Consider the following 23,941-nt stretch of genomic DNA (forward strand, 5'->3'; position numbering starts at 1 on the left):
AGGTGAAATTTATTTGTTTATTTTTACAGCAGGTTAAAAAAATAGTCAAAAATCTTAGTTGTGTTGGGAAAACCCAGACCTTAAAGTACCCAAACCTGAGTTCTTTGGGTTTTTTTTTTTTTTTTTTTTTTTTTTTTTGAGTTCTTTGTTCCTGATTTTCACCCAGGGCAGCTGTCACCAGTTAGAGCATCAAGCTGTCCTTATTGGCCAGCATCACTGCCACTGCTATAGCAATCAGCGCCATCAGCATCAGGAGCCATTGGCCGCATTGTCTCTGTGAGGAGGGAGGGGGAGAAAAGAGAAAGAGGACATGGGTTGGTCAGAGAAGATACAGGTGAAAATAATCTTCCTCCTTCCCCTTCTAGCCCAGTAGGAAACCTTGGGTTGGTGGAGGAGAGAAAGCTTTTTATATCACTGTCTGTCACTTTGCCACTTCTCTTGGGATAAAATCACTTTACCAAAGGTCAGTGCACCAGCAGACTACAGCCAGCAGGGGCCAGGTACTTAAAAACTGATAGAAGTCAAAAGTGGAGAACAATTGAGCAAAATTATATTATTCTCTGTTTATATTCCTCTTGCTTTCTTCACTCTGTTCTTGCCACTGCGCTCAAAATAGACTGAAAGTACACCATTTCATACTTTAGCGAGTAGTAAGTTTTTCCCTTCAGGCTCAAGAGTTCCATGAAAATTGGGCTTGGAGGCATGAGCCAGTGTTTCTATTCATGGTTGCTATACTGTCAGTACAGTGTAAACCAAGCTGAACGGAGCAGGCTGGTCAGATGTTGGCAGGGGCTGGGCAATTTTACGGGCAAGGTTTGGGGGAGGGAGGGAGCATCCCGCCATCATCTCGGGCTCTGTGGGAGGTTAGACTCTTACTCTGGGGGGCGGCTGTCGGCTCTGACTGAGCTCTTCTCGACAGTGCTGCAGCTTACGCAGGCAGGAGAGGTACTCGTCACTGAGGTTGTCTAGTTCCGAATGCAGTTCTCTGCACTGTGGGGGAGAACACCACAGTGTCACACAAGGTCATCACCACAGTTCTGGCGGGGACAGAGCCCCGGTAGGGGAGAAGGCCCTGTGTAAGCTACCTTGTCAGTCATTGGTCATTTTCACCGCCATCCTCCCATCCCAGCCTGTGTCAGAGCTTTCAGTTTGGCTTTCGACAGTCTTGCCTAGCTTATCCATAATGTGTTCATTTAAATGCATATTTTACATTAATGCATATTATATGTCATATATAATGCACATTATATTATGTACTATATGTGTAAGTACATGTGATAGTTGTGTGTGATAGTTGTGCAAGTGCTTTCTAAATAGGAACACACAGAAGGGAAGTTCCTACGGCACAGATGACCTGGAAGTGCTCTTAGTGCAGGCCTCTTTTGAGGGGAACGAGTTGCGTGTGAATACTTCCGGACGTATGTATTCTGTGAGTATGTAGGTAGGAAGAGTTTTGTTATTTAAAAGACAAAACTAAAACTAAACTAAAACAAAACTAAAACCCTGTATAAAGTTTTAAGATACTCATTGTACAACAGAGTTTGAGGAGTTAATGTGTTTTATTAAATGTGTTTGAGTTTAGGTTGACTTTCTGAAAAGTACCTCTTTAGTAAAACTTCGAATAAAGATTGGTATAAAGAAGGAAAAGATTGACAAGCTGAAAGTGAAGACGTGTTTATACAGGCAAAGGAATACCTACAGGCATCTAATCACAACTTCAGCTCTGAAATACCTGCTGTCTGACTGACTTCCAGCAGTTTCCCTGTCACTGGAGGATGAGTCCCTCCTGTCTGAGGTCACCACCTCACCTCCTTTTCCTTGGCCAGAAGCTGCAGCGTTTTCTTCTGGAGCTCGTCTCTGAAATCCAAGTCTTGCTCCTTCCCTGGACCTTCTGGCTCCACTTCGTTATGGGAGGGCTTTGGGCTCCTCACAGGCAAAGCCTGATCTAAAAAAGCAGCCAGATTCTCAATGACAGTGAGGCCCACACCTCTGAGGAAGGGTCCTGACACCGAGAGAACCTTCTGGGGAGAGGGAAGAGGACTGGGGGAACAAGGAAGAGCGTGTCGCTGGCCACGCTGCGTGGCTGGCAGTGCTCTGATTTTTAAAGAACTCTCATTGGGATCATGCTCAGCCTGGACAGAGAGCTGGAATTGGAGCCCCTGGAGGGCAAGGTTGGTATCTTTTCTCTGCATCGTTAGCCCTGTGTAATGCCGGATACTTTTAGACAATGCTTTTTTCGTTTCTTTGGTTGCATGTCACATCTTTTAGTCTGGTGGGTTTGCTGGATGCTCCAGTATAACTCCATTTTCCTTCTGTCCTTGTTTCAAAATGGCGAGAATGGCAATCATAGCCTAGAATTCATCTTCATGTTATTAAAGCTGGTTGTTCAGCCCCTTGGCAGTCTGCATCTTGGTGAAGAGAGCCCTGGACTGGGAGTCAGAAATTCTGGATTGTTGTCATAGCTGTAGCCTTAATGTGTACGACCAGCTACCTTCGTTTACCTTCATTTTCTTACCCATTCTATGTGGGCATAATACTTCCTGCTTTATGTTTTACCCAGTGATTGTGATGAGAAAACAAATGGCCACATGCAGGGAGTAAGGGAGGAGCTTTCGCCCTCTCCAGATGTTTGGTGAGTTCTCAGAAAGCTGAGGCAGCAGACTTGAGGGCTGAGAGTGAGGTGACTGTTGTATGTGACACAGTTTCTACCTGGGGAGTTGGATCTGGTTTGGAAGGGTAAAAATTGACATAAAACCCTGAGTTCAAAATCAATTTATTGAAATGTTCAGTACAGATGTATGTTTTCAGAGGGAATAGAAATCCTTTCCATAGTTTATATACCTCTCAGGATAGGAGGTTAACTAGCTAAAGTGTTCTCAGAGCCAATGATGAGTCAGTCCTTAAAGTGCTCCTTTAGCTCCCTGACCTAAGAGTCCCCGACACAGGGTCATATAGTCCATCCCTCTGCCTCTAGGAGGGCAAGGAAAGAGCAATATCTTAGAATTTGTGGAAAGAAGTTTGCTGACCTTTCTTTGTTAAGAGTTTCTCCTGTTTTTGAAGCTGTAAGGATTGATTCTGAAGCAGACCTGTTGGAAAACACAAGGAACTTGTCTGTGCTAGCGCATTTGCTGCAGAGTGTCTTCTCAGAACTTTGCTGAGACCTTAAATATTCTGTTCCCATCTGTAGTTGAATTGTGTCACTCCCCCCCACCCCAAATTCTTATGTTGAAACCCTGATTTCCAGTACTTCAGAATGTGACCCTATTTGGAGATAGGTTCTTTTAATCAAGTTAAAATAGGACATTAGAGTCCTATTTTAATATTGACTAGTGTCCTTACAAGAAGGGGAAATTTGGACCCAGACGCGGATGGATGGAAGACGTGAAGAGATGGAGAAGGTGTCCATTTCCATCTTCTTGGATGGAGAAGAGGGCCATTTCCTTCTCCAAACCAAGGAAAGCAGTCTAGAATGGATCCTTCCCCCAGAGCCCTCAGAAGAAACCAACCCTGCCCGCTTCCTTGATCTGAGACTTCCAGCCTCTGGAGCTATGAGAAAACCAATGTCTGTTCTTTAAGTCACCCAGCTTGTGGTGCTTTGTTACGAACACACCCTCCTTATATCTCTTCCTACCATGTACCTTTAAATCTCTGTGTAAATGTTACCCTAGAAGAAGGACATTCCCAGTTGCCCCTGTGTGAAATAGCAACTGTTTTCTGTTTAACCTGCTGTGTTTTTTCCTCTATAGCAGTTGTTAATACCTAACGCGTATTTGTTCATAGAAACTCCATACTGCACTATAGTGTTTATTTAGAATGTAAGCTTCATTAGGGAGGAAACCATGCCAGTTCTGTTCATTACCATATCCTCAGAGTGTGTCTCGGTGCCTGGGACTTGGTAGGGGCTCAGTAAATAAGCGCTGAATAAATAAAGGCATGATTTTGAAGTGACTTGCCCATTCAGCCCCGACTGTATGGGAGCCCAGCTTTTGCTGGTGTCCTCCCTCCCTGACCCCTGAGGCTGCCTGGCTCTTCTTATACTCATTGCTCTCTGCATGAAACTTCTCTGTCGGGGGCATCAGAGGTTAAGGTGGGAGGCAACCAGCAGAGCTGTGCATTGTTTCAGATTCTCTGGCTTTTCAGAAATTGCCAGCTTTTCTTTGGAAACACCCCTTTTCCTCTTTGGCCTCAACATGTAATTGGGAAGCAGACTGAGCTTATTTTCTGAACCATTCCCAGTGGCAGAGATCTGTGTGACAAACGTACATAATAAATTAGAATATATAAAATAAGAAGGACCTTAGAAAACACTCTGAAATCTCCAATTCTGGGGGAAATGCAGGTGGTGGTTGTGGGCAAGGAGGAGAAAAGTAGAAACAAACGAAAAATGCCAGAGGCTAATGTGGAACTTGTGAAGAATTGTCCGTGACCTCACCGCCCAGGAAGAGGGTCTGGACAAGCAGAGGTAGAGGATATGCCAAGGACTGGGCTTCCTGTTGCTTCTCTGGATGCCTTTTGTGGGGCAGGAGCCCCAGGAATGCCAAAAAGCCACCTGCGCTACTTTGAGAATCTGGAAAGGGACTTACTCTGCAGCTGCTGTACTTTGGTCACCAGGGCGAGTTTCTCCTCCTCTGACCTCTTTAGTTGATCTGAGAATCAAACAAAACAAACCAAAATAGAAGAACCTAAGACGTAAAGAGCTCACCCCTGAGGCTGGAAATTAGTAACAGATGCTGTCTAGCCCATGGCCTCTGACCAGTGTCAAGTGGAAGTTGCTCTTTCTTCTGCTTGTCCCAGTTCTGAAGAGGTAAACCAGAACCCTGCTGCCTTGGATTTCATCTGGATCGACAGTGGGCTGAGTTACGGGTTGTTTGTGTATATAGGGTTTTCCAAGTGGCCCATTGGTAAAGAATCTGCCTGTCAGTGCAGGAGATACAAGAGATGCCAACTCGATCTCTGGTCAGGAACATTCCTAGTGTTGTCCGGAACAATACCGGAGTAGGAAACAGCAACCTGCTCCAGTATTCTTTTCCAGCCCCTCTGCCCTGCTGCAGTACTCTTGCCTGGAGAATCCCATGGACAGAGGAGCCTGGTGGGCCACAGTCCATGGGGTTGCAAAAGAGTCGGATACGAATGAGTAACCCAGCACAGCACAGCAGCATGTGTGTGTAATTTGGTCCCCTCTCAGCTGACAGGGGCCGTTGACTGGGAAACCTCTATGCTTGGTGTTTTTGCTGACCTTTCCCTTTAAATTAGGAATGCCGTCTTGGCACGTGACTGCTATGGGAGTAACTGTGCTCTGGCTTAGACGGATAGGCTGGATCTTTTCTGTCTTGGTCTTGGATGATTAAAACAACCCTGCCTTTTTGTCAGTAAAATGAAATCACCAAGTCAACCAAACAAACAAATGAAAGACTGACCCCTTTCCAGCCAAGCCCCCTTCCTCTGGGCTCCCAGAGGCCTCCAAAGCCTCCAGGGGGATGGGTACCTTGTAGGTGCTGGGTGTCCGAGCTGCACAGGTCTCTGTCCTCCTGCAGGCATTCAATCCTGGCCTGCAGCTCTTGGTGCTCGTTCTCCAGAAGTCGCAGGGCCTGGTTCATCTGTGAGTCTCTGCTGTCTGCTCCCTGGTGGGAGGAGGAGGGGCAGACAGGCAGGTCAGCGCTAGCTAGGGTGGAGGCAGTGGGCAGATCCCAAGGAGGAAGAAAACTGGGGAGATTGTAGAGTAACAGAGACGGAGTCTGAGGGAAGTGGAAAAAATAGGAAGAGTTTTAAAATTCTTCAGTGTGCTCTATTCCTCATGCTTAACAACCAGTAAGGGATGAGATTTTTGATATTCACAAGGGATTCCTTTGGATAAATGCCCACATTCAGGAATACCGAATCATCGCTTTTCTAGACAACTTCACTTTGTCTTTACTTCTCATTCTCAGGCTATCGATTTTTTCAAGGCGGAGTGGGTAGGCTCATTTTTCACAAAGAATTAAGGCTGAAAAGGAAACGGACTTCGTGAGAGTTTCCTTGTAGGTGATTTGAGGAAGAGAACAGCGAAGGCAGTGGCCAGTGAGGTTCTCTCCTGTGATAAGACGATTTACTTGTCGCTTACCAAATAGGTTGCCTAGATCCGTGCTTCAGTAAAGGTGGGTCCTCAGAATTCCAATCCAACTAAGTAAAATTGATGAAAAACAACAGCTAATGTTTATTGAGGGCTTATATATGCAAGGCATTGTGCTAAGTGCTTTGCATGGATTACCTCACTTAATCCTCACAACAGTCCTATGATAGAATACTATTATTATCCTCATTTAAAGATGAGGAAACCGAGGCTTAGGTGGTTAGTTAACTTCTCCAAGGTAACACAGATTGGAAATGGTGAAACCCTTGAGGATGCCAAGAATCCACTATAATGGCTTAAAAAACACATTGGCAAGATGTGTGAGTTGATACTCAACCTGTAAGTAAACTGGTGACTTTTGTTCTGTGCCAACAGCGGGCATTTCTGAACTGGATGCCCTCCTGGGATGGGGTGCAGAGAGTGGATTGGGGTGTGGCAGTGGGCTGAGGAATATTCCAATCCAGCCCTTTGCATTTGGATGCTGTCATTCCAATGAACACTTAGGTGGTTTGCATGAGCAGTGTAGACATCCTCGCTAAACCCAGATTTGGGGCTCCCAGCTGAGCAGAATCTTCTCTTGTCACTGCTATTGACACCTCCCTCCCCTAAATCCTGCCTTCCCTCCCCTGCTCCCTGCCCCCAGGGCCTGGTACCTGCAGTTTGGACTGAAGCACATGGAGCTGGCTCTCCAGCTCTCTGTGCTGAGTGCCCAGGGTCTTCCAGTCCTCCTTCAGAGCCTCATACTGGCTCTTCCACTGTTCACACTTCTGCTCGGCTAGAGCTAGGGACCGCTGAGGGAGACCAGAGGAGAGGGAGGTGCGTCAGGGGTTCCAGGGAGTCGTGCCACTGCTCCCTTGCGGCCCGACCGCCCCAGGCTCCCAGCCCCAAGGACCACGGGGCATCCCCACACCTGTGTGCTCTGCAGTTGCTGTTCTGCACTTATTTTCTCCTCCAGCACCTTCTGCAGTGATTCCTTGGCCTTCTGCTCATAGCTGTTTTTCTGGTCTTCCATCTCTAATAGCACCTTTTTCATTCCCCAAGGGGAGTATTTCTGTAAATTGGATGCAATTCAACAAAGACACATGGAGCTAATGTGTTCCAAGCCCTGAGCAGGGATGCAGAAGTGAAAAGAAATCGGTCCTTGCCCACAAGGCAGAGATGTCAGTAATCTGGTGGACTGCCTTCCAAGCTGGAGGCGGGCAGGGAGAGTCCCTCAGGTGATGTGAGAAGTGAGTGGGGATGATAAGCTGCCTCAGGCACGCTGAGCATTCTCCCCGGGGCCTTCCACAGGCACTTGACATCCAGCGTTTCCCAGAGGAAATCATCTTTCTGAACCTGCTCCTTTCTCGGTGGGCAGCAGCATCATCTACCCAGTCCCCCAAACCCAAAAGCAGGGAGTCATGCTTGATTTCTCTCTCACCTTCTCCAAGGAATCAGTTGGTTATCAAGCTTTGTCAAGTCAGCCTCTCTAACAGCTTGTGCCTGTATCCTCTATCGACTGCCACCTCCTTAGTTCAGACTCTAGTAATACTATTATATGGGTTATATAGTCTCCCTATCTTCAAGTCTTGCCTCCCTTTAAACTCTTTTCAGTCCTGCAGCTAGAGGTTTCTTTCTACAACTTCTATCTGATCATGTCACAACCTGCTTCAATCTCATTGGTTTCCAGTGTTCTAAAGTTCAAGTTCAAACTCCTTGGCATGGCTCTTACTTATAAGCCGAGACTTTCATTCCATGCTGCTCCAACCAAGCTGGACTGCTTGTAGGTCCCCTAAGCACTGTGCTTCTCAGCCTCTGCTTTTGCCCATAAAGCTTCTACTTAGAGTATCCTGACCCACCCTTTCCACCTGGTTAACTTCTGCTTATGCAAGATTCAGCCCAAGAATCATAAAAATTCTGATAAATTTGGCTAACCAGGTCTATCCCCCAACTCTTTATGGATTAGGTAGTTTTATTGGTGTTCACATAGTATCTATATTTCTAATCCGTTGACTTATTTGCCTCTTTTAAGGGATTGTAAACTCCTTTGAGGCAGGGAGGATTTTTTAAAAAATAAAATTGTTTTTATAGCCTCAGTGATCTGAACAATCTTCAGTAATCTCAAATTTTAAACATTAATACCCTAGCATTTTAAAAATTTCTCCTGGCTTCAAGATCAAAAAGACACCAGAGCAGCTTTGCAGATTCACTTGCCCTTCCCATGGTTTTCATTTTTATGCCCTGTGATTTTGGGAAAGCCAGAAGCTTTTACTGTTGATTCTGGCTTACCCAAGTGGGTAAGAGATAGTCTAGATAATGCAAATTTAGAGTTCATTATGAAATCATTTCCACTGGATTTAAATATTGAGTGGGTCTTTTCTTGGAATTGTCACTAGAAGCCAGATACAGAAGTTATTGATTGAGATCCTATGTCCAGGTTATTGGGCTTAACCGTGCTGGTCACTGGCCAGCGTTATTCCCCATTGAACATGAGTAGACTGGCATCCCGGATTGTATGTCAGTTTCTTACGAGCTTGTTTGGCATTATTTAGTTAAGAGTCTGACAAAGTAGGTCATGCTGCAAAAATGAAAGCAGTGAATCAGCAAACCTATAGACTAGAAAAACTGTTCCCCTGAAAAATTCTAACTACACGGCCACCTTATTTTCCAAACATCAAGTGGGAGCAGTCTAGTTAGTCCACCTCATTCTCTTAACCTGTCAGAAATCTATCATTTCTTGAGTGTGAAAACTGATTTATTTTTTTCTATCTCCTATAATCCAAGAGCAGGGCAATCAAGAGATTACTGGAAGTGGATAACAATGCCACAGAAAGCCAGGAGTCTCAGTCTTTTGCTTGCTCCCAGGGATTGGTGCTAGATAGAAGTTGCCCATGGGATGAAAATCATTTTGCGAGACTTCACTGTAATATCTAATTCATCTCTTCTAAAGTTAGGGCCTGTGGAGTGCTGCCCAGATAAGCTGAATCTTTACCAAGGGCCTCTTCCTGCTTTTCCAGGTATTCTCAAGGTTTCCCTGGAGCTGGCAAAGCGCTGGTGCTGGGCTTCCTTTCCCAGGGTGCAAAGGGAAGGACAGCGGGAAAAAGGGAGAGGAAGATAGAGTGAGTTGGAGACCAAAGTGAAAATGGTAAAGGCCAGAACTGGGTGAATAGGATGTGTGCATTAATCTCTAGCACGTGACGTTTCTAGAGTAGGCTTGAGGTTCAAGCACTGTCTCCCTTAATTTCAGATTCCTGAGCTAGAGGCGCCCTCCGGAACGCTTACCTGGGTACAGGCATACAGTTGGTTTTCTAAGGATCTCAGTTTGCCCTTTAATTTGTCTTCATTAAGCTGGCCCTGGAACAAATGGAGTGAGTTAGTGAGTTTGGGCCAAAATATAGCATGCAGAGACTTTTGCTGTGTATTCCCAGCCTACTGCCTATAATAAACAGTGTTTGTGGAACTGAGCTCCTTTAGGAGGTAGGGAGGGGGGAAGATGGCAAGGGATGTTTGGAAAGAAGAGCATCTTTTCCTCTTTCTCTGGAATAGGTGAAGGAAGGATCAGACTGCTCCCCAAAGTCACCTGTGTACCTCAAGGTTTTCTATCACATGGCTGAGGGTATCATTGCAGGGGCCTGTTTGAAGGAAAGCTGCTAAGCTCCCCTTTCCTTCCCTCATCACCTCTCTCCCCGTCTGTCTAGGCACCTCTACTCCTCACCTCCTCTCCGTCTAGTGCATTGTCCTTTACTTCTAAAGGCCAGTGAGACTAAAGGGGTCTCTCCTCCCGCAGGGGACATGCATTCCCTCCCTTACCCCCGACATGGTCTGAATTGTGCGCCCCTGTCCACCCCCCCCCAGAATTCATATGTTGACATCCTAACCCCCAGTACCTCAGAAGGTGACTATTTGCAGACAAGGTCCTTAAAGAGGTAATTCAGGTAAAATGAGGTCATTAGGGTGGGCCCATATCCAGTATGACTGGTGTCCTCAGAAAAAGAGGAGATTCGAACCTCAGGATGCACAGGGGGCAGGCCACGTGAGGACACGGGGAGAAGATGGCCATCTGCAGGCCAAGGGGAGGCCTCGGAAGAAATCTGCCCTGTCAACAGCTTAATCTAGCACTGGCAGCCTCCAGGACTGTGGAAACACATTCTTGTCGGTGAAGCCACCCAGCCTGTGACATTTTGTTATAGCAGCCCTAGCAAGTGAATATTGTCCTATCCTGGCCACACACACACACACACACACACACACACCCCAACACACACACCCCACACACACACCAGCCCTAGCAAGTGAATACTGTCCTCTCCTGGACACACACACATGCACACACGCACATACCCACACCCACACCCCTGAAGATGAGAAATTCTTTTAAGAAAGCAGGAAAGGGAGAAAGGGTGTTAAGGCAGGTTTTGTACGCCTGTGTGGTTCCAATGGTAAGAGGAATTCCAAGAAAGCCACACTTTATTTGTTGACGAGCTGGATCTGTCTGGTGGCATGTTGGACACACCAAGAGGGATGCTAATCTCAAGGGCCAGCGCGGAGAAAGGCAGGCGGGAAGGCCCGTTACCTGTTTCTGTTTCTCAGTATTTCTGCTGAGCAGCTAACAGTATGATTTAAGAGGGGTGGGGGTGTGGTATGTGTGTGTGTGTGTCTGTGTGTGTGTGTGTGTGTAGAGAGGAGGGGGCATGCCGTGGATGCCAATTTCCCAGAGAAAAGGCCGTGGGTCTCGTTAGGGGTAACTGGTTTTCATAGCCTTTCCCTGGGCTGTTCCAGCCAGGCCCGGTGGGACACTTGTGAGGTCTAGAAATTGCATTTCTCCTCAGGCCTGAGTCGCCAGGGCCCCTCAGCCGTGCGGCTTGGCCATTTCCCGCTCTCGGACCATTTTTGGTCTGTTACTTGCCAGAGGAGACTTCTGTGGTCTGTCCCCTCAGCGAGTTTCAGGGCACCTGTGGGGGAGGGGCAGGAAGTGGTATCTCACAGCTCCTGTTTTGATCTTTTGGCTGATTCCTCTAACCCAGGGAGCCAAGGGGCGACCCCCCCCCCACCCCCCGCCGCACCACCGCCGTTTTGCTTCCTGTATTCCTCAGCTGGGTCTTGCAAAAGCAAGAAGGCTTTGCCAAAAATAATTTTTCAAACTGCCTTCTGCTATTACTGTTTTTTGAAACGTCTCGTGTGAGAGCTGAGAGTCAGGGATTTGGCATCTACAATAAACCACAGGGCTTTGGGACCAATAAAAGAGATGGACAAAGACTTCCACTGTTCCTGGCTTTGGAGGGACTAGGAAAAGTCACTCCCCTCAGTGGCCTGTTCATTGTTAATCCGAGGGTCCTGAAATCGACTCCCTCCACTCGGCACCCCAGCTCCTTCTCCACACTTCAGGTTGTCAGACTGTTTTTCTCTACCCAGTGGACACGAGTTTGTGCAAACTCTGAGAGACAGTGAAGGACAGGGAAGCCTGGTGTGCTGCAGTCCGTGGGATCGCAGAGTCAGACACGACTGAGTGACTGAGCAACAAACTCTTACTGTGCAGGATGCAGTCAAACCCACTGAGCTTGAAGGTTTATCTTGCAATAGTTTGGGAAGAAAACAAGTCCGTGGCGATATTCTTACATTTCCCCCAGGCTCCTACTCTTTCTGGGTAGCTCCTTTCTCCTTTCTTAGTATGGTTTTAATCCAATATTTTTTGCCTCTTCCAGCTGCGTTTGTATGTTAGCCACACCCCAGATTACTTTTCCATTCACGTTGCAATAGAAGACAATTCAGGCTAGCTTCTTTGGTGGGGATGAAGGGCCACCCAAGTCTGAGGTTTGAACACATCTCTGGCCCTCAGCTCTGCCTTCCTTGACTCCCCAAGTCAGGCAGGAAAGTTGCAGCCAAGTTGTTGCAAATGGGGTGTGCAATTTCCTGGTCTGAGCCCTAGGTTTCCCTGTATGAAGCCCAGTGGTAACAGTATGGGGGAAAAGCACTTTTTACAGGCCAACTGTGGGCTTTGCATCCCAGGAACCTGGGTTTCAGAGAGCAGAGTAGCCCCGGGTGTAGAAGGGAACGAGGTGGAGGCCATACGCACCTGGGTGCCGGTCTGCGGGCTTCAGCTCCTGCTGCTTCTGCTTGGCTTCCCCTGCCTCTGACCTGCTCTCCAGAAATACCACCACCTCACCGCAGAAGCACCAGCCCACTTCTCGTCTCTGTGTTCCAGCAGAGGTTGCTTAGGGCCAATCCCCCGCTGCACTGTCATCTGAAGATCTCAGTTTCAGTTTGCAGAACTAAAAACCCAAGCGTGCCCTGCTCCGGGCCTGTATTGCCCAATACTGTGGGCTCGCTTTCTCTACCACCCGAACCATTTCTGCTTTGAAGCTTGGACCCAGCTCAGGAGTCGCTGCAGTGCCCCAGGGCCTGTCGCATCCAAAAGGCCCAGCGTCAGCTTGGAGGCTGGAGGCACTAGAGGGAGCTGGTCCCTAGTGTTCTAACAGAGTTTGCAGGGAGCTACCTGTGAAGCTGGGCATTTAAATTAGGGAGGCCAAATGGAAACGAAGGCCTGAATGTAGCTGAATGTCAGAGACCCTGTTCTGGCCACACGCTTCTCGTTACTTTTCCCCAGTACTGCAGTCTGAGACTTTCTTTCTGCTGAAGAAAGGGGGTGAATTGTTTGGGGGGAAGCAAGAGCAGTTAACTGAAAATCTGAGGTGATTTTTCTTAAAAACAGGAAGCTGAGGGTTGGTGGGGAGGAAGAAGACAAGAAGAGTGAGTATTAGTTGGGGAGGAAGGAGGAAGGGAGTAAACCACAGCCCTGGAGGAAGCCCTGCACCCTCCCCTGCTGTTGGAGTGTGGAGTGGAGCAGAAACTGCTTTCCAAGTCTTGTATCCTACCTGGGATATTAGGAGAGCTTTCCCCACCCCTGCACCCCCTCGGAGCCCGAGTGCTCGCTGTTGTCAGAGAACCATTTAAAATGCAGAGCTGATCCATCGCTTTCAACTCAGTTCAGCGGCTGTGTTACTTATTTATTGGCCGTGTGGGGTCTTGCTTCCCTGACCAGGGATCGAGCCCTCGCCCCCCTGCCTTAGCAGCACAAAGTCTTAACCACCGGACCTGCAGGGGAAGTCCCTGGTACATATGCTGCTAAGCGAGCACAGCTCCACACCTACTGCACAAGCTCCTTCTCAGGATGGGGCGGACATTGCTAAAGTGTAGGATGCATTCTCATGACACACACACACAGACACACACACACAGACACACAGACACACACAGACACACACACACACACACACACACACTTGTCCTTTAAAAGGGAATCCATGACTATTTAAGTTCGACATACCCTATTCAGCAGAAAATATTTAAGAGCCGTAATACTAGAGAGGTCCTCTCTCTGAAGCTCCTCTGACACAATCCCTTCATTTCCGTCACCCTCGGCCCTGCCCCACGCTCTGTTACTCCCAGGCCTGTAGTCATTTAGATTGCTTTATCGTAAGCACCCTTATCCTTTCTGCTTTCTCTCCCCCTTCATCATTCCTGCTTCTGTCTTTGTTGGGCTTCCCTCGTGGCTCAGCCGGTAAAGAATCGGCCTGCAATGCAGGAGACCTGGGTTCGATCTCTGGGTTGGGAAGATCCCCTGGAGAAAGGAACGGTTTCCCACTCCAGTATTATAGCCTGGAGAATTCCATGGACTGTGTAGTCCACGGGATCGCAGACTCGGACATGAGTGAGCGACTTTCAGTCTGTAGCTGTAAACTCTTCAGTCCTTCTAGACGCAACTGAAGTGGCCCCTTGCCTCTGAAGCCTACCCTGTTCCTCCACAGGCAGAAGAATCGCTCCCTTCTCTTCTGACTGGGTCCCTTGGTAGAAAGTGCTGTTACAGCTTGCGCACGCGGCAGTTGGGTTTATTTATGACTTGTCTTTCTCTTGCTGGCTGCTGTGGGAAATCTACTGCCTTCTGTGCCTGCCACACCCAACCCAGCACATAGTCGGGACTTATCAGACGTCTGTTGAATAAACGAATGAGACAGTCTCAGTTTAGTTCAGCCCCGGAAAGCACCTGGCATGCACAGCTGTCTGTCTCAGGGAACTACTCTGCTACGAAAACCACTTCCTTAAGCAGCAGGAGCCCTGAATACAGACACCCAAAGCCAGGTACAGTGACCGACGGGAAGAGGGCTGGCTGAGCCTTGGAGGTCTCTGACGTCACTGCAGGCTTCGCAGTTTTGTCCCACGCCTTCCTGTCCCGGGTGGGCTGGCTTTCTAAGCACACCATCTGTGTGGACGATCAGATGCTCACAGAGGCCTGTGAGGCCTGTGTGTTCTATCTGTACACCTGTGGCTTTCTGCTCTGGTCGCATCAAACTGCTTGAACACTGCAGTCTAGGAATTTCAGTGTGGCGTCCAAGGACCCCCGGGAATCCAGGATCTGCAAGGTCTTCCCTTTTCCAACTGTATTTCTGTGTAAGGTTAGATTTTCCTCATATATTTTAACAAAACAATGTATTAACAACAGATTGAATGCAGATGCAAACATGGGAGTCTAGCTGTCCTCTGTTCAGACATTAAAAATACTCGCATAAGTATAAAGCAGTGCCGCTTCTCTCACTATTTAAAAATATTTTCCAAACAGTCTATAATTTAAGTTCCCATGTAGTCTGTCTACTGTTATTTTAAACTTAGTGCATATTTTAAAATTCCTGTTTTCACTGCTAAATGGTAAATGAAAAAATTCTTTGGATTTTAATATTATTTTTCAATAATAACGCTACATGTGGGGTCTTAGCTCCCCAACCAGGCTTTGAAACTGTACCGTTTTTCACTGGAAGTGCAGACTCTTAACCAGTGGACCACCAGGGAAGCCCCTGGATGTTAATACTTTTTTAAAAGAATATAGAGGTGTCCTGATCATAAAAAGCTGGAGACTATATCATGCCTCTGGTTCTTTGCCTGTGCCGTATCCCCTGACCAGAATATAGATCTTGTTGTTACATTTGCCTAGAAAATACAATATGGATAGTCAGTGCCTTGAAATACAACTGTGAGTACTTCCCTGGTTCTCCCCTTGTATTCTACCATATCCTGAAAGCGCTTCTTTTATTTCTCATATCTCTTGTCTCCCTGAGAAAGCCACAAGCTTTCTAAAAGCAGGAACCCTGTCTGATTAATCTCATTATTTCCAGTGCTCAGTGCAGAGAACGTGATCTGTGGATGTTTGTTGAATGAATGAACTAAAATCAGGAGGTCTCAATTTAGTTCCAGTTCTGCCTCTGACTAGCACTGTGACTTTAGCAAGTCACCTGACTTCCCTGACGGTTTCCTCATGGGCAAAATGAGAAAATTAAGACTAGATAATCGCTAGGTCCCTTCCTGCTTTCACATTCATGTCTGGGGCGAGAAGTAGGTGCGTGGTGGCTGAACGTTAATATTGATATGAATTCCATACAAAAACAGTTGATATTTACCACAGTCAGTAACAGGAACTGTATTGAGACCGTCTTTTGTTTCTTCCAACAAATTAAAAAAAGGAGGGCCTTTTTTTGATGCTGGGTCTTCCCTGGGTGAGTGGCAGCATGGTCCTCAGCTGACGACCCTGGATTCAGCCAAGCTCTCCCATGTATCTACTGTGACATGTTGGATGTCTAACCCTACCTTCGGCGTCTTCTCTTGCTGCAATGGTATGGAAAGAAGAACAAGATGGACACATATAGAAGCCCCCGAGCTTTGTTCAAACAAAGGTTTCCCTTACCTTCCAAGTGCTGTCAGAGGCCTGAATCAAGGTAGACAGTAGGTCTTGGAGAATCACCATTTTCTGTTTTAGAATCAGCTCCCTTTGTAGGGCCTCCTGAGGGGCAAAATGCAAGTGGGTTAAAATTAACCTGGAGGAGACGTGAGCAGACAGATGGAGGAGCTAAGGGGAGAGTTCATGCTACTTACTTTGAGGTACTCAGAAAGCTGGATGATTTCCTAGAGAGAAAGAAAAAGGGTGTTTAAGAAGATTGTGGCTTTCCCGAAATCCTAGAACATGGAATCTGAGCCAGGATTGGCTTGTGCTAAGTGAATTTTCTTCCTGGACTCAGGGTCCCTCCAGGCTTCCTTGTCTGTGCTCATCCAGGGAGAGGATGCCCCATCCATCCCAACTAAGTTTACCAATGAATTCTGGACCTTGAAGAAGATTAGATGCCATGTGATTCTACACCTCCACCATGAGGATTTTCTTACCTTATCTAGAACTGCAACTCCATAACTGGAAGAGAAGAAAAACAAAAATGGCAGTGGATTAAAGAAACAGGCGTGTCAGGAGGCAGGGTGTAGATTCCTTCTCTCATCTCTTCTGGAGAGCCAACAGGGTGGGAAGGCCCTCCTTTTTCTTAATTAAGGTGGATGTGAAAGTTCCTTGTGTTCCACTCCACAAAATTCTGGGGGAGGGTATTCAAGTGAAAGCTTAGAAGAGAGGAATGGATGGGCTCTGGGGGAGCTGGGGCCAGGAACATGAAAGGTACTCACTTGGTTTGCTGACTGGCATCATTCTTGATTGTTGACTGTGTTTCTCCTGCCTTTGTCTGAGTGCCTGAGAGGGAGGGGATAAGATGATTCAGGAGGCCTGGGAGAGGCAGTGAGGGAAGTGGGGAGGTGTAGGGACTCTTCACTGCCAGCGAGCTGAGACAGCTGTGGCAGGATTCTCTGCAGGCCCCAGTGAGGGTGGGAGGCTCTTACCACGGTGGTGTTTGGGTGCCTTCTTGATGGGAGAGGCCTGTGGTGGAAGGCCACTAGCCTGGGTGGGGCGGTGGCCAGCTGGATCCCTCCAGGCGCCTGAAGGAGGATGGTGTTGGGTTGCAAAGACCTCAGAACTGGTCCCTGACACCTGGAAAGCAAGTGGGGAGGGGGGTGTTGCTGCGAGTCTAGAGAGAGCGTCTTAGAGCAGGGTTCTCCGGCTGACTGCAGAAAGGTGAGCCAGTGATTAAGTTTCGGGTCCAGAACACCAAAGGAACCCGTCCTAGCCTTCACAGCCCCAAGCTTCCCCTTGCTCCTGCCCTCACTGGTCCTGGCTAGTGGGATCAGCTCCTCCTCAGGCCAGGCAGATGGGGAGCGGGCCTGGTCTCCAGTTAAAAGCATAAAGGCCTAGTCTGACTAGTCGGTCCTGTCTGACTCTTTGAGATGCCATGGACTCCTCAGTCCATAGGATTATCCAGGCAAGAATAGTGGAGTGGGTAGCCATGTCCTTCTCCAGGGGGTCTTCCCAACCCAGGGATTGAACCCAGGTCTCCCGCACTGCAGGCGGATTCTTTACCAGCTGAGCCACCAGCTGAGTCTCCTGTTACTTTCTCTCAAAACCATGATCCCAGCCCCTTACAAAGCCCCCAGCACGACGCTGTGGAAAGAGAACTGGTCTGAGGAGGGAGTGAGGGGGACCGGGGTCAGGTCCTGCCTTTCCTTGGTCTCAGGCTCCTGTCTGTGTGGCGATGAGTTGGGAGTAGATGGTTACCAGGGTGCCTTCCATATGCTAGAGGGGACTGCCTTCCTCTCAGGGAAGAGGGCCGCCTTCCTCTCAGCGCCAGCTGGAAGATGGCTGAGGAGAAAGTAGGCCAGCAACAGGGAGGAGTATGTAGCAGTCGCCACAGTTAGTCTCACATATTTTCTTCTTACAAACTAAAACTGAAGTCTAAGAAATTCTGTCTTTGCAATGTAACACGAAAAGGCTAAGGAATGCCTGTGGTAGCTAATCATGCAGATTAAGTCTCAATTAATCTTACATAATCTTACAGGTTCAGGAGGAGTTCTTTAGGGAACTGTGGTTTTTTTGTTTTTTTTTCCTCCTTAAAATTATTATTTTTTTTCCATGAAAGATTCAGAAACCTTCTTGCCTTAGAAAGTACACCACTGGTTTTCTTTTACAGTTGGACTCAAGGATCCTTTTTCTGAACAGCACCTCCTGTGTTGGATAACAGATGCACTGGCTAAGAAAGCCTGATAGAACAACTACTCTGGGGACGGGACAATATCAGGCACTTACAGGGACATTAGAGGACCTGTCCCCACTGTCCACGTGCTCACAGCATGGATAGGAAGACACAGATGGTTTGCTAGCTGAGCTCATTTCAACATACCCTAGATTTTTTGGTCAACACTGTTCCTTCCCAGGCCAGACTGGTGGGCCCTATAAGAGTTACACAGTCTTCAAGGATTTATAGCCTCATAAGGACCACAGAGAGCAGAGGTGGCCTGAAGAAGCTAGGGCAGCTAAGGTTTCCTGGACCAGACATGGCCTTAGGTGAGTGAAGTTAGTAGAATTGGGATGGCCCGAGAGAAGGTGGGTGATACAGCTGCCTTATAGAAGAATGGAGACAAGAAATGTGTGTGTGTGTGTGTGTGTGTGTGTGTGTGTGTGTGTGTGTGTGTGAGATTCCAGCAGGACATTAAGAAGATCTGGCTTGTGTCCCTGGCCCACAATAAGCATGCAGTGAATGTTTGTTGAACGATGATGAATGACTGCTGTAGAAGATATATCTAGATAGACTGAATTGGAATGAATACTAGGAATTAGCTGTGAAATTATTTTTCTCTTTCCTAAAAAGCAAGTGCAAAACAACAACAATAAAAAGTAGGTAAACAAGCCCCTCTTACCCCGCCCCCCCCGCCCCCAAAAGAATCCACAAGAAGAAAAACATCAGAACAAGTAACTGGCTAAGGGAGACTCTATGATGACTGAGGAAGGAGGGGCTTCATTTAAATCAGCTTTCAGTGACCTTGAGCCCACCCAAGGCAGCAAGGCTGCTGCTGCCTTGCTCCCGCAGCCCACCCGCTCCAGGGCAGTGTGTCCCTCAACATGGCCCACCTGCTGTCTGGGGGAAGAGATCCTGTTGGCCCAAGACAAGGGCTCCTTGAGGTCAGTGGCCTGGCCTATCCTGGAGGGGCCTGGCTCCCTGGCCGGCGGGCTCTTTGCTTCGCCTTTCTCCTCCACCTCCAGGTTCCTCCGTCTGAAAAACTGCTGCTGGCGCGCTCTCCGGAGCTGTTCCCTTTGCTGGGTCCTCGGGGCCTTCCCCGCCAGGCGGCAAGTGGTCACGTTGGGGCGGCAGCGGCGGCTCTCACGGGTCTCCTGCCGGCGCTCGCTCTTAGCCTCGTAGCTCTCAGCCCACCGGGCCAAGCCAGGGGCAGGCCTGGGGTCTGGGCCGATCATGATGACCTCCCGAGCACCTGTTGTTGCTTGGCTTCCAGTTCCTGGAATAGCTGCCCGGGTCTGCCCAGTGCCAAGAGGGAGGCAAAGGGGAGGGGTCAGGAGATGGGCAGAAAATGACCACCTCTCTAGATGAGGGGGCAGAAATAGCACCGTGTCCCATACATGTGGGTTGAAAACTGAGGCGGGGTGATGTCACGCGGGGATTCGGGACTTCTGGGTCCAGTCTCTCGACTAATCTCTGCTCTTCTCTGGCCTCTGCCTCCCCTTCTGTAAAGTGGCGAGATTCCTCTGGCTGCCACTTCTTCCTTGACCGAACATCTCAGCCTGCCTCCAAGTTAGGGGAACATGAGAAATAATTGATAAAAATCACCAAAAGCCTATAGCCCTTTGGATGGCGGATGTGGACGTGTGCCTTTTCCAGGAACTTCTAGAGAAGCAGTTAAATTGGCTCCCTCTTCCCCAATCTAAAAGGAAGGCCAGCATCTTTATGCTCTCTTGGCCTAGTTACTAAAGTACTAATAGGCGAGTGACTTTTCTCGAGCCCTGGACAGACAGCCAGACCCTGCAAGGTGCAGCCTTGAGCAGCACCTTTAGCAGCTGGCTCTCGAGCCTAGCTCTGGGCATGGTTTAGGAGGGAAACCCTGCACTATTGCCTCCAGGCGTGGGGTCCTGACATCGGTCCCTTGACATTCCACTCCTGGCCCAATAAACTGAGCTCTGATTCTCAGGTTCAGATCAACCCAAATCAGTATTGGCTGGGCACCTGTCCGTTACCGGCCAAAAGCCATTTCAGAGCTTTCAGCTCCGTATCTCTTGAAGCAGAGGGTCCCTTTGCTTTCTGGAATCCCCTCTCTGTTAGGGCTAAGTGTGGCGGCATGCCTGCTTTCCTTAGTCCAGAGATTGTGTCTTCTGCAACCACGTGGGTTATACCTAAATAAGGCTGTGTTTCAAAAATGAAACAGAAGTAAACAAGCAAACTCAGTAACCAGAAGTGCCTAGGTAACCGGGCTTGGTGTAGAGGCCACACTTGCTGTGCCTTCACACCTCACCTGCTTGCTCACATCACCCCAGCCCTCGCCCCTCCTTCCTGCCCTGTGCCCTGCTGTCTCTTTCCTACTCTCCCTTGCCTACCTTGTGCCACTTTGTCTGTTCTCCCAGAACCCTCGGGCAGCTTGGCTAAATTGGGCTGGACTCAGGGCTTCCCTGGTGGCTCAGCTGGTAAAGAACCCACCTGCGGTGCGGGAGACCTGGGTTCGATCCCTGGTTTGGAAAGATCCCCCTGGAGAAGAAAATGGCTACCCACTCCAGTATTGTGGCCTGAAGAATTAATTTCATGGACTGCATAGTCTTATCAGGTCGCAAAGAGCTGGACATGACTGAGCAACTTTCACTTTGGCTGAGCTGGATTCTGAGCCCTGGAAATTCTGGTCCCTGTCTCCACTGGTCCCTGGAGTCAGCCCAGAAACTCACGAAGGGAGGGGGACTTCCCCTTACAGCTGCTGCTTCTGTCCATCCATGGCCTCACTCCCCACTGCCTTAGGAACCTAGTTCCTGCATCATAGATCAGAGAAGGGTGTCTCAGCTTCAGCCTGCAGGCATTTGCCGGCTCTGGCCCCTTGGGTCTGTCTATAGGTCAGACAGACTCAACAGGTAGCAGCTTCTCTGCCCTTATCATTGGCACACCTCTGCACCTCCCAGCTCAGTCTGGAACTCTCTGCAGGATTCTTGCTCTCTCTCTGTGATCATGCCATTCCTTCTCGGGGGTCATGGGTGGGGCAGGCTCACACCCTGAGAGGGGGGGTCTTTCGTGGTCAGGCCCTGTCCGCTCTCTGGTGCCTGACTCTCCAGGCGTGGAGGGGGCATCCTCTGGTCTCGGGCAGCGCTGAACCCCAGCAGAACTGTGAAGTTGTCAGTGCCCGTCCGCTCGTCCTGTCCCTGGGTGCCTCTCGCCTTTCTGTAGGCTTTCCTCCTCGCTCCTACTCTGCAGGGTCCCCTTCACGTCCCACCTACCAGTTTCTCCATTTAAAGCTTAGGAAAGGATCTGAGAGGCCCATTCCTATTACATTAAGAATGACTGGATGTGCAGGTAAACTCCATATTCAGAAGCTATGCTCGTGGTGTCCCAGGCCATCGGCCCTGGTTATTCTTCCGTAGATAGGGGAAGCGAGGACCCCTGGCCATGGGCTCAGACTGTGTGGATGCCTGTCCTGGCCCTGCTGCTGACCACTCGTGTGGTCAGTTTTTGAAAAACTATTGATTGTCTTTGTGTCTCTGTCTCCTCATTTGTAAAGTGGGAACCTGCCTCCTAAGGTTATGAGGCTTAAAGAGAAAATGCATGCTAAGCGTCAGGGACATAACACACAATAAATGTTAGCTTTTTATAATAACATTATTATTACTCCCGTTCTCCGGATCTTGGATATTGAAGACTCAGTGCTATAAGACAGAGATTCCAAGGTAACCTAGCACTCCAGGACCCAGAATGCCCAGTCCTCCAATCCCCCCCGCCCCCTTCCTCTTTGAGGGGTATTGTTTACCCCACGGAAGGGATGCTGGTCCCGGGTTGAGACCATATTTACTGTTGCTCTGTTCATCTGATTTCTGGGTGTGGGCTACAGAGAGAAAGGGCTGCCTTGTGGTCTACAAACAGTCACCATCTCAGTTAGGCCCGGCAGAAAGGCAAAGGAGAGAGTGAAGAATTGGTGTACGGCCTGCCTGCCTCCCACCTTTAAAAGATGGGGCGCTAGATCCCCTCCCTGTGTGGTTCCAGGGTATCCCTCAGGCTTCATAGAGGAGGCCAGGGAGAACACTCCCGCCTCCTCCAGCTGTGAAGAGCAGAGGGCTGGGGAGGGGAGATAAGTGTACAGGCTTTGCCTGCACAGGTTCGTTGAAACACGTGGCTGCCCTGCTTTACTTCCTGGGGGGCAGACGTTGACACCTGTTGCCCAAGCTGGGGGTGGCAGTAGAAAAGGCTCCTCAGGGAAGGAGGAGACCCTCCCGGACCCCAGACTCTCACAGCAGGGGGATTTGGTGTGGCACAGCTGGGTAGAATCATCCCAGCTTTCCGGCAGGTCTCAACTATTCTGATCGGCGCTAAACACAGGCAGCCATGTGGATGGCTGACTGACAGAGATGGGCTGTGGGAGAAAAAGGAACTGCTCCCCGTGTAGTTCAAAGAGAGGTCACTGGGCCACTGCCCAGGCAGCCCTTGGCAGCTTGACAGGCCTCAGCTGGAGCTCTGGGAAGAGGTGGTACTGGCCCGGGGGGGCTGTCCTCGGTGCCCCCGTGGAGGTCAGGGCGCTGCCCTCACCGGACAGTGCTTTGTCGCTGCCCTTCCCGGTCTTGGCTCCTACTTCCCGGCTGCGTGTGTGATGAGTGGCCTCCTGCGTGAATGAATGGTCAGACCTTCCTAGTCCAGAGCTCTCAGCACGAGCTAGGAGCGAAGGGCCTGCAGCCACACCGCTGGGAAGGCAGCTGGGTGCTACGGGGTCCCTGTGGGGAGGGAGCTGTTAAGTGTACGGCCTGTCCTTGGGCGCCTGCATCCTCAGTCGTCTGACTCCCAGCTCGTCTCATCCAATGGATGGAGCAGAGGACGCTGGGAGCCGGGCCTCTGGAGACCAACACGGGACACTTCCCTGGTTCCCCACATCAAACACTCAGACCACCGGAGTGGACAAGGTCTCCCCATTCAGCCCAGGGAAGCTGGCAGACAGCGTCTTCCGCCCCACCCCAGAGTTGGAGGTCCCCAACCTGGATGCAGAAGCCTTCTCCTTCTCAGTTACCTGAGGTCCCAGGCTCCAACCCCAGCAGCTCAGGAAAGAATCCCAGCTCCTGGGCAGGTCTCGGCTGTGGTCTCCAAAGGGGCAAGATCTCAATCCATGGCTCGGGGCCCCCTGAGCATTTCCCTTCCTGGTACTGTCTTTCTTTTTGCACAGCAGCCTTGCTGAAACAGGAAACAGACAAAGCCACAGCACTTGCTCACCCCAGTTCCTCTCTCTTGCTCTCTGGCACGATCAGAGGGGCCCCTAAACCCTTGAGGCCTCCAGGGCCGAGCTCAGGAGCTCCTCCCACCGGCGGGCACCCCAACCGCCCTTTCTCTTCTTATTTGATTGGTCTGAACTCTCGGACTGTTTCACATCAAAATTCCCTTTCCAGGATTAGACAAAGATGAATCTCTGGGTCAGATACAAACCTTGCAACTTGCAGGGCTAGAAGAGAGACACAGACATAAAGAACAACCTATGGACACAGTGTGGAAAGGAGAGCGTGGGACGAATTGACAAAGTGGGATTGATATATATATATACACTGCTGCTGCTGCTGCTAAGTCACTTCAGTCGTGTCTGTCTCTATGTGACCCCATAGACGGCAGCCCACCAGGCTCCCCCGTCCCTGGGATTTTCCAGGCAAGAGTACTGGAGTGGGGTGCCATTGCCTTCTCCGGTATATATACACTACCAAATGTAAAATAGCTAGCTAGTGGGAGCCTGCTGTAAAGCAGAGGGAGCTCAGCTTGGTGCTCTGTGATGACCTAGAGGGGTGGGATGGAGGCGTGGGTTGGGGAGGGAGCCTCAAGAGGGAGAGAATGTATGTAAACACAGAGCTGATTCATGTTTTAGTACAGTAGAAACCAACACAACATTGTAAAGCAATTATACTCCAATTAAATTAAAAAAAGGATTCAAATCTTGTAG

At 49.2% G+C, this 23,941-nt stretch overlaps 1 protein-coding gene across 3 annotated transcripts; it reads right to left on the reverse strand.

The window, feature by feature from the left end:
- TRAF3IP3 (TRAF3 interacting protein 3) lies at positions 1-23,549 on the reverse strand. 3 transcript variants are annotated; one of them, XM_005691037.3, is made up of 16 exons: positions 23,030-23,543; positions 18,906-19,307; positions 16,787-16,934; positions 16,577-16,640; positions 16,292-16,316; positions 16,007-16,036; positions 15,819-15,914; positions 9,371-9,442; positions 7,020-7,160; positions 6,763-6,900; positions 5,486-5,621; positions 4,584-4,646; positions 3,027-3,086; positions 1,809-1,945; positions 877-990; positions 1-274 (listed from the first exon to the last, which is right to left on the reverse strand). In XM_005691037.3, the coding sequence occupies exons 2-16, from the start codon at positions 19,245-19,247 to the stop codon at positions 182-184; spliced, it is 1,659 nt and encodes a 552-aa protein (XP_005691094.1). In that variant the 5' UTR covers positions 19,248-19,307; positions 23,030-23,543; the 3' UTR covers positions 1-181. The 3 variants fall into 3 exon arrangements, with proteins under 3 accessions (XP_005691094.1, XP_005691095.1, XP_017916265.1); XM_005691038.3 differs by lacking the exon at positions 3,027-3,086 and having other exon boundaries at positions 23,030-23,545; XM_018060776.1 differs by lacking the exons at positions 6,763-6,900; positions 7,020-7,160 and having other exon boundaries at positions 23,030-23,549.

This window comes from Capra hircus, chromosome 16 (assembly GCF_001704415.2).
Source record: "Capra hircus breed San Clemente chromosome 16, ASM170441v1, whole genome shotgun sequence".
Taxonomy (NCBI): Eukaryota; Metazoa; Chordata; class Mammalia; order Artiodactyla; family Bovidae; genus Capra; species Capra hircus.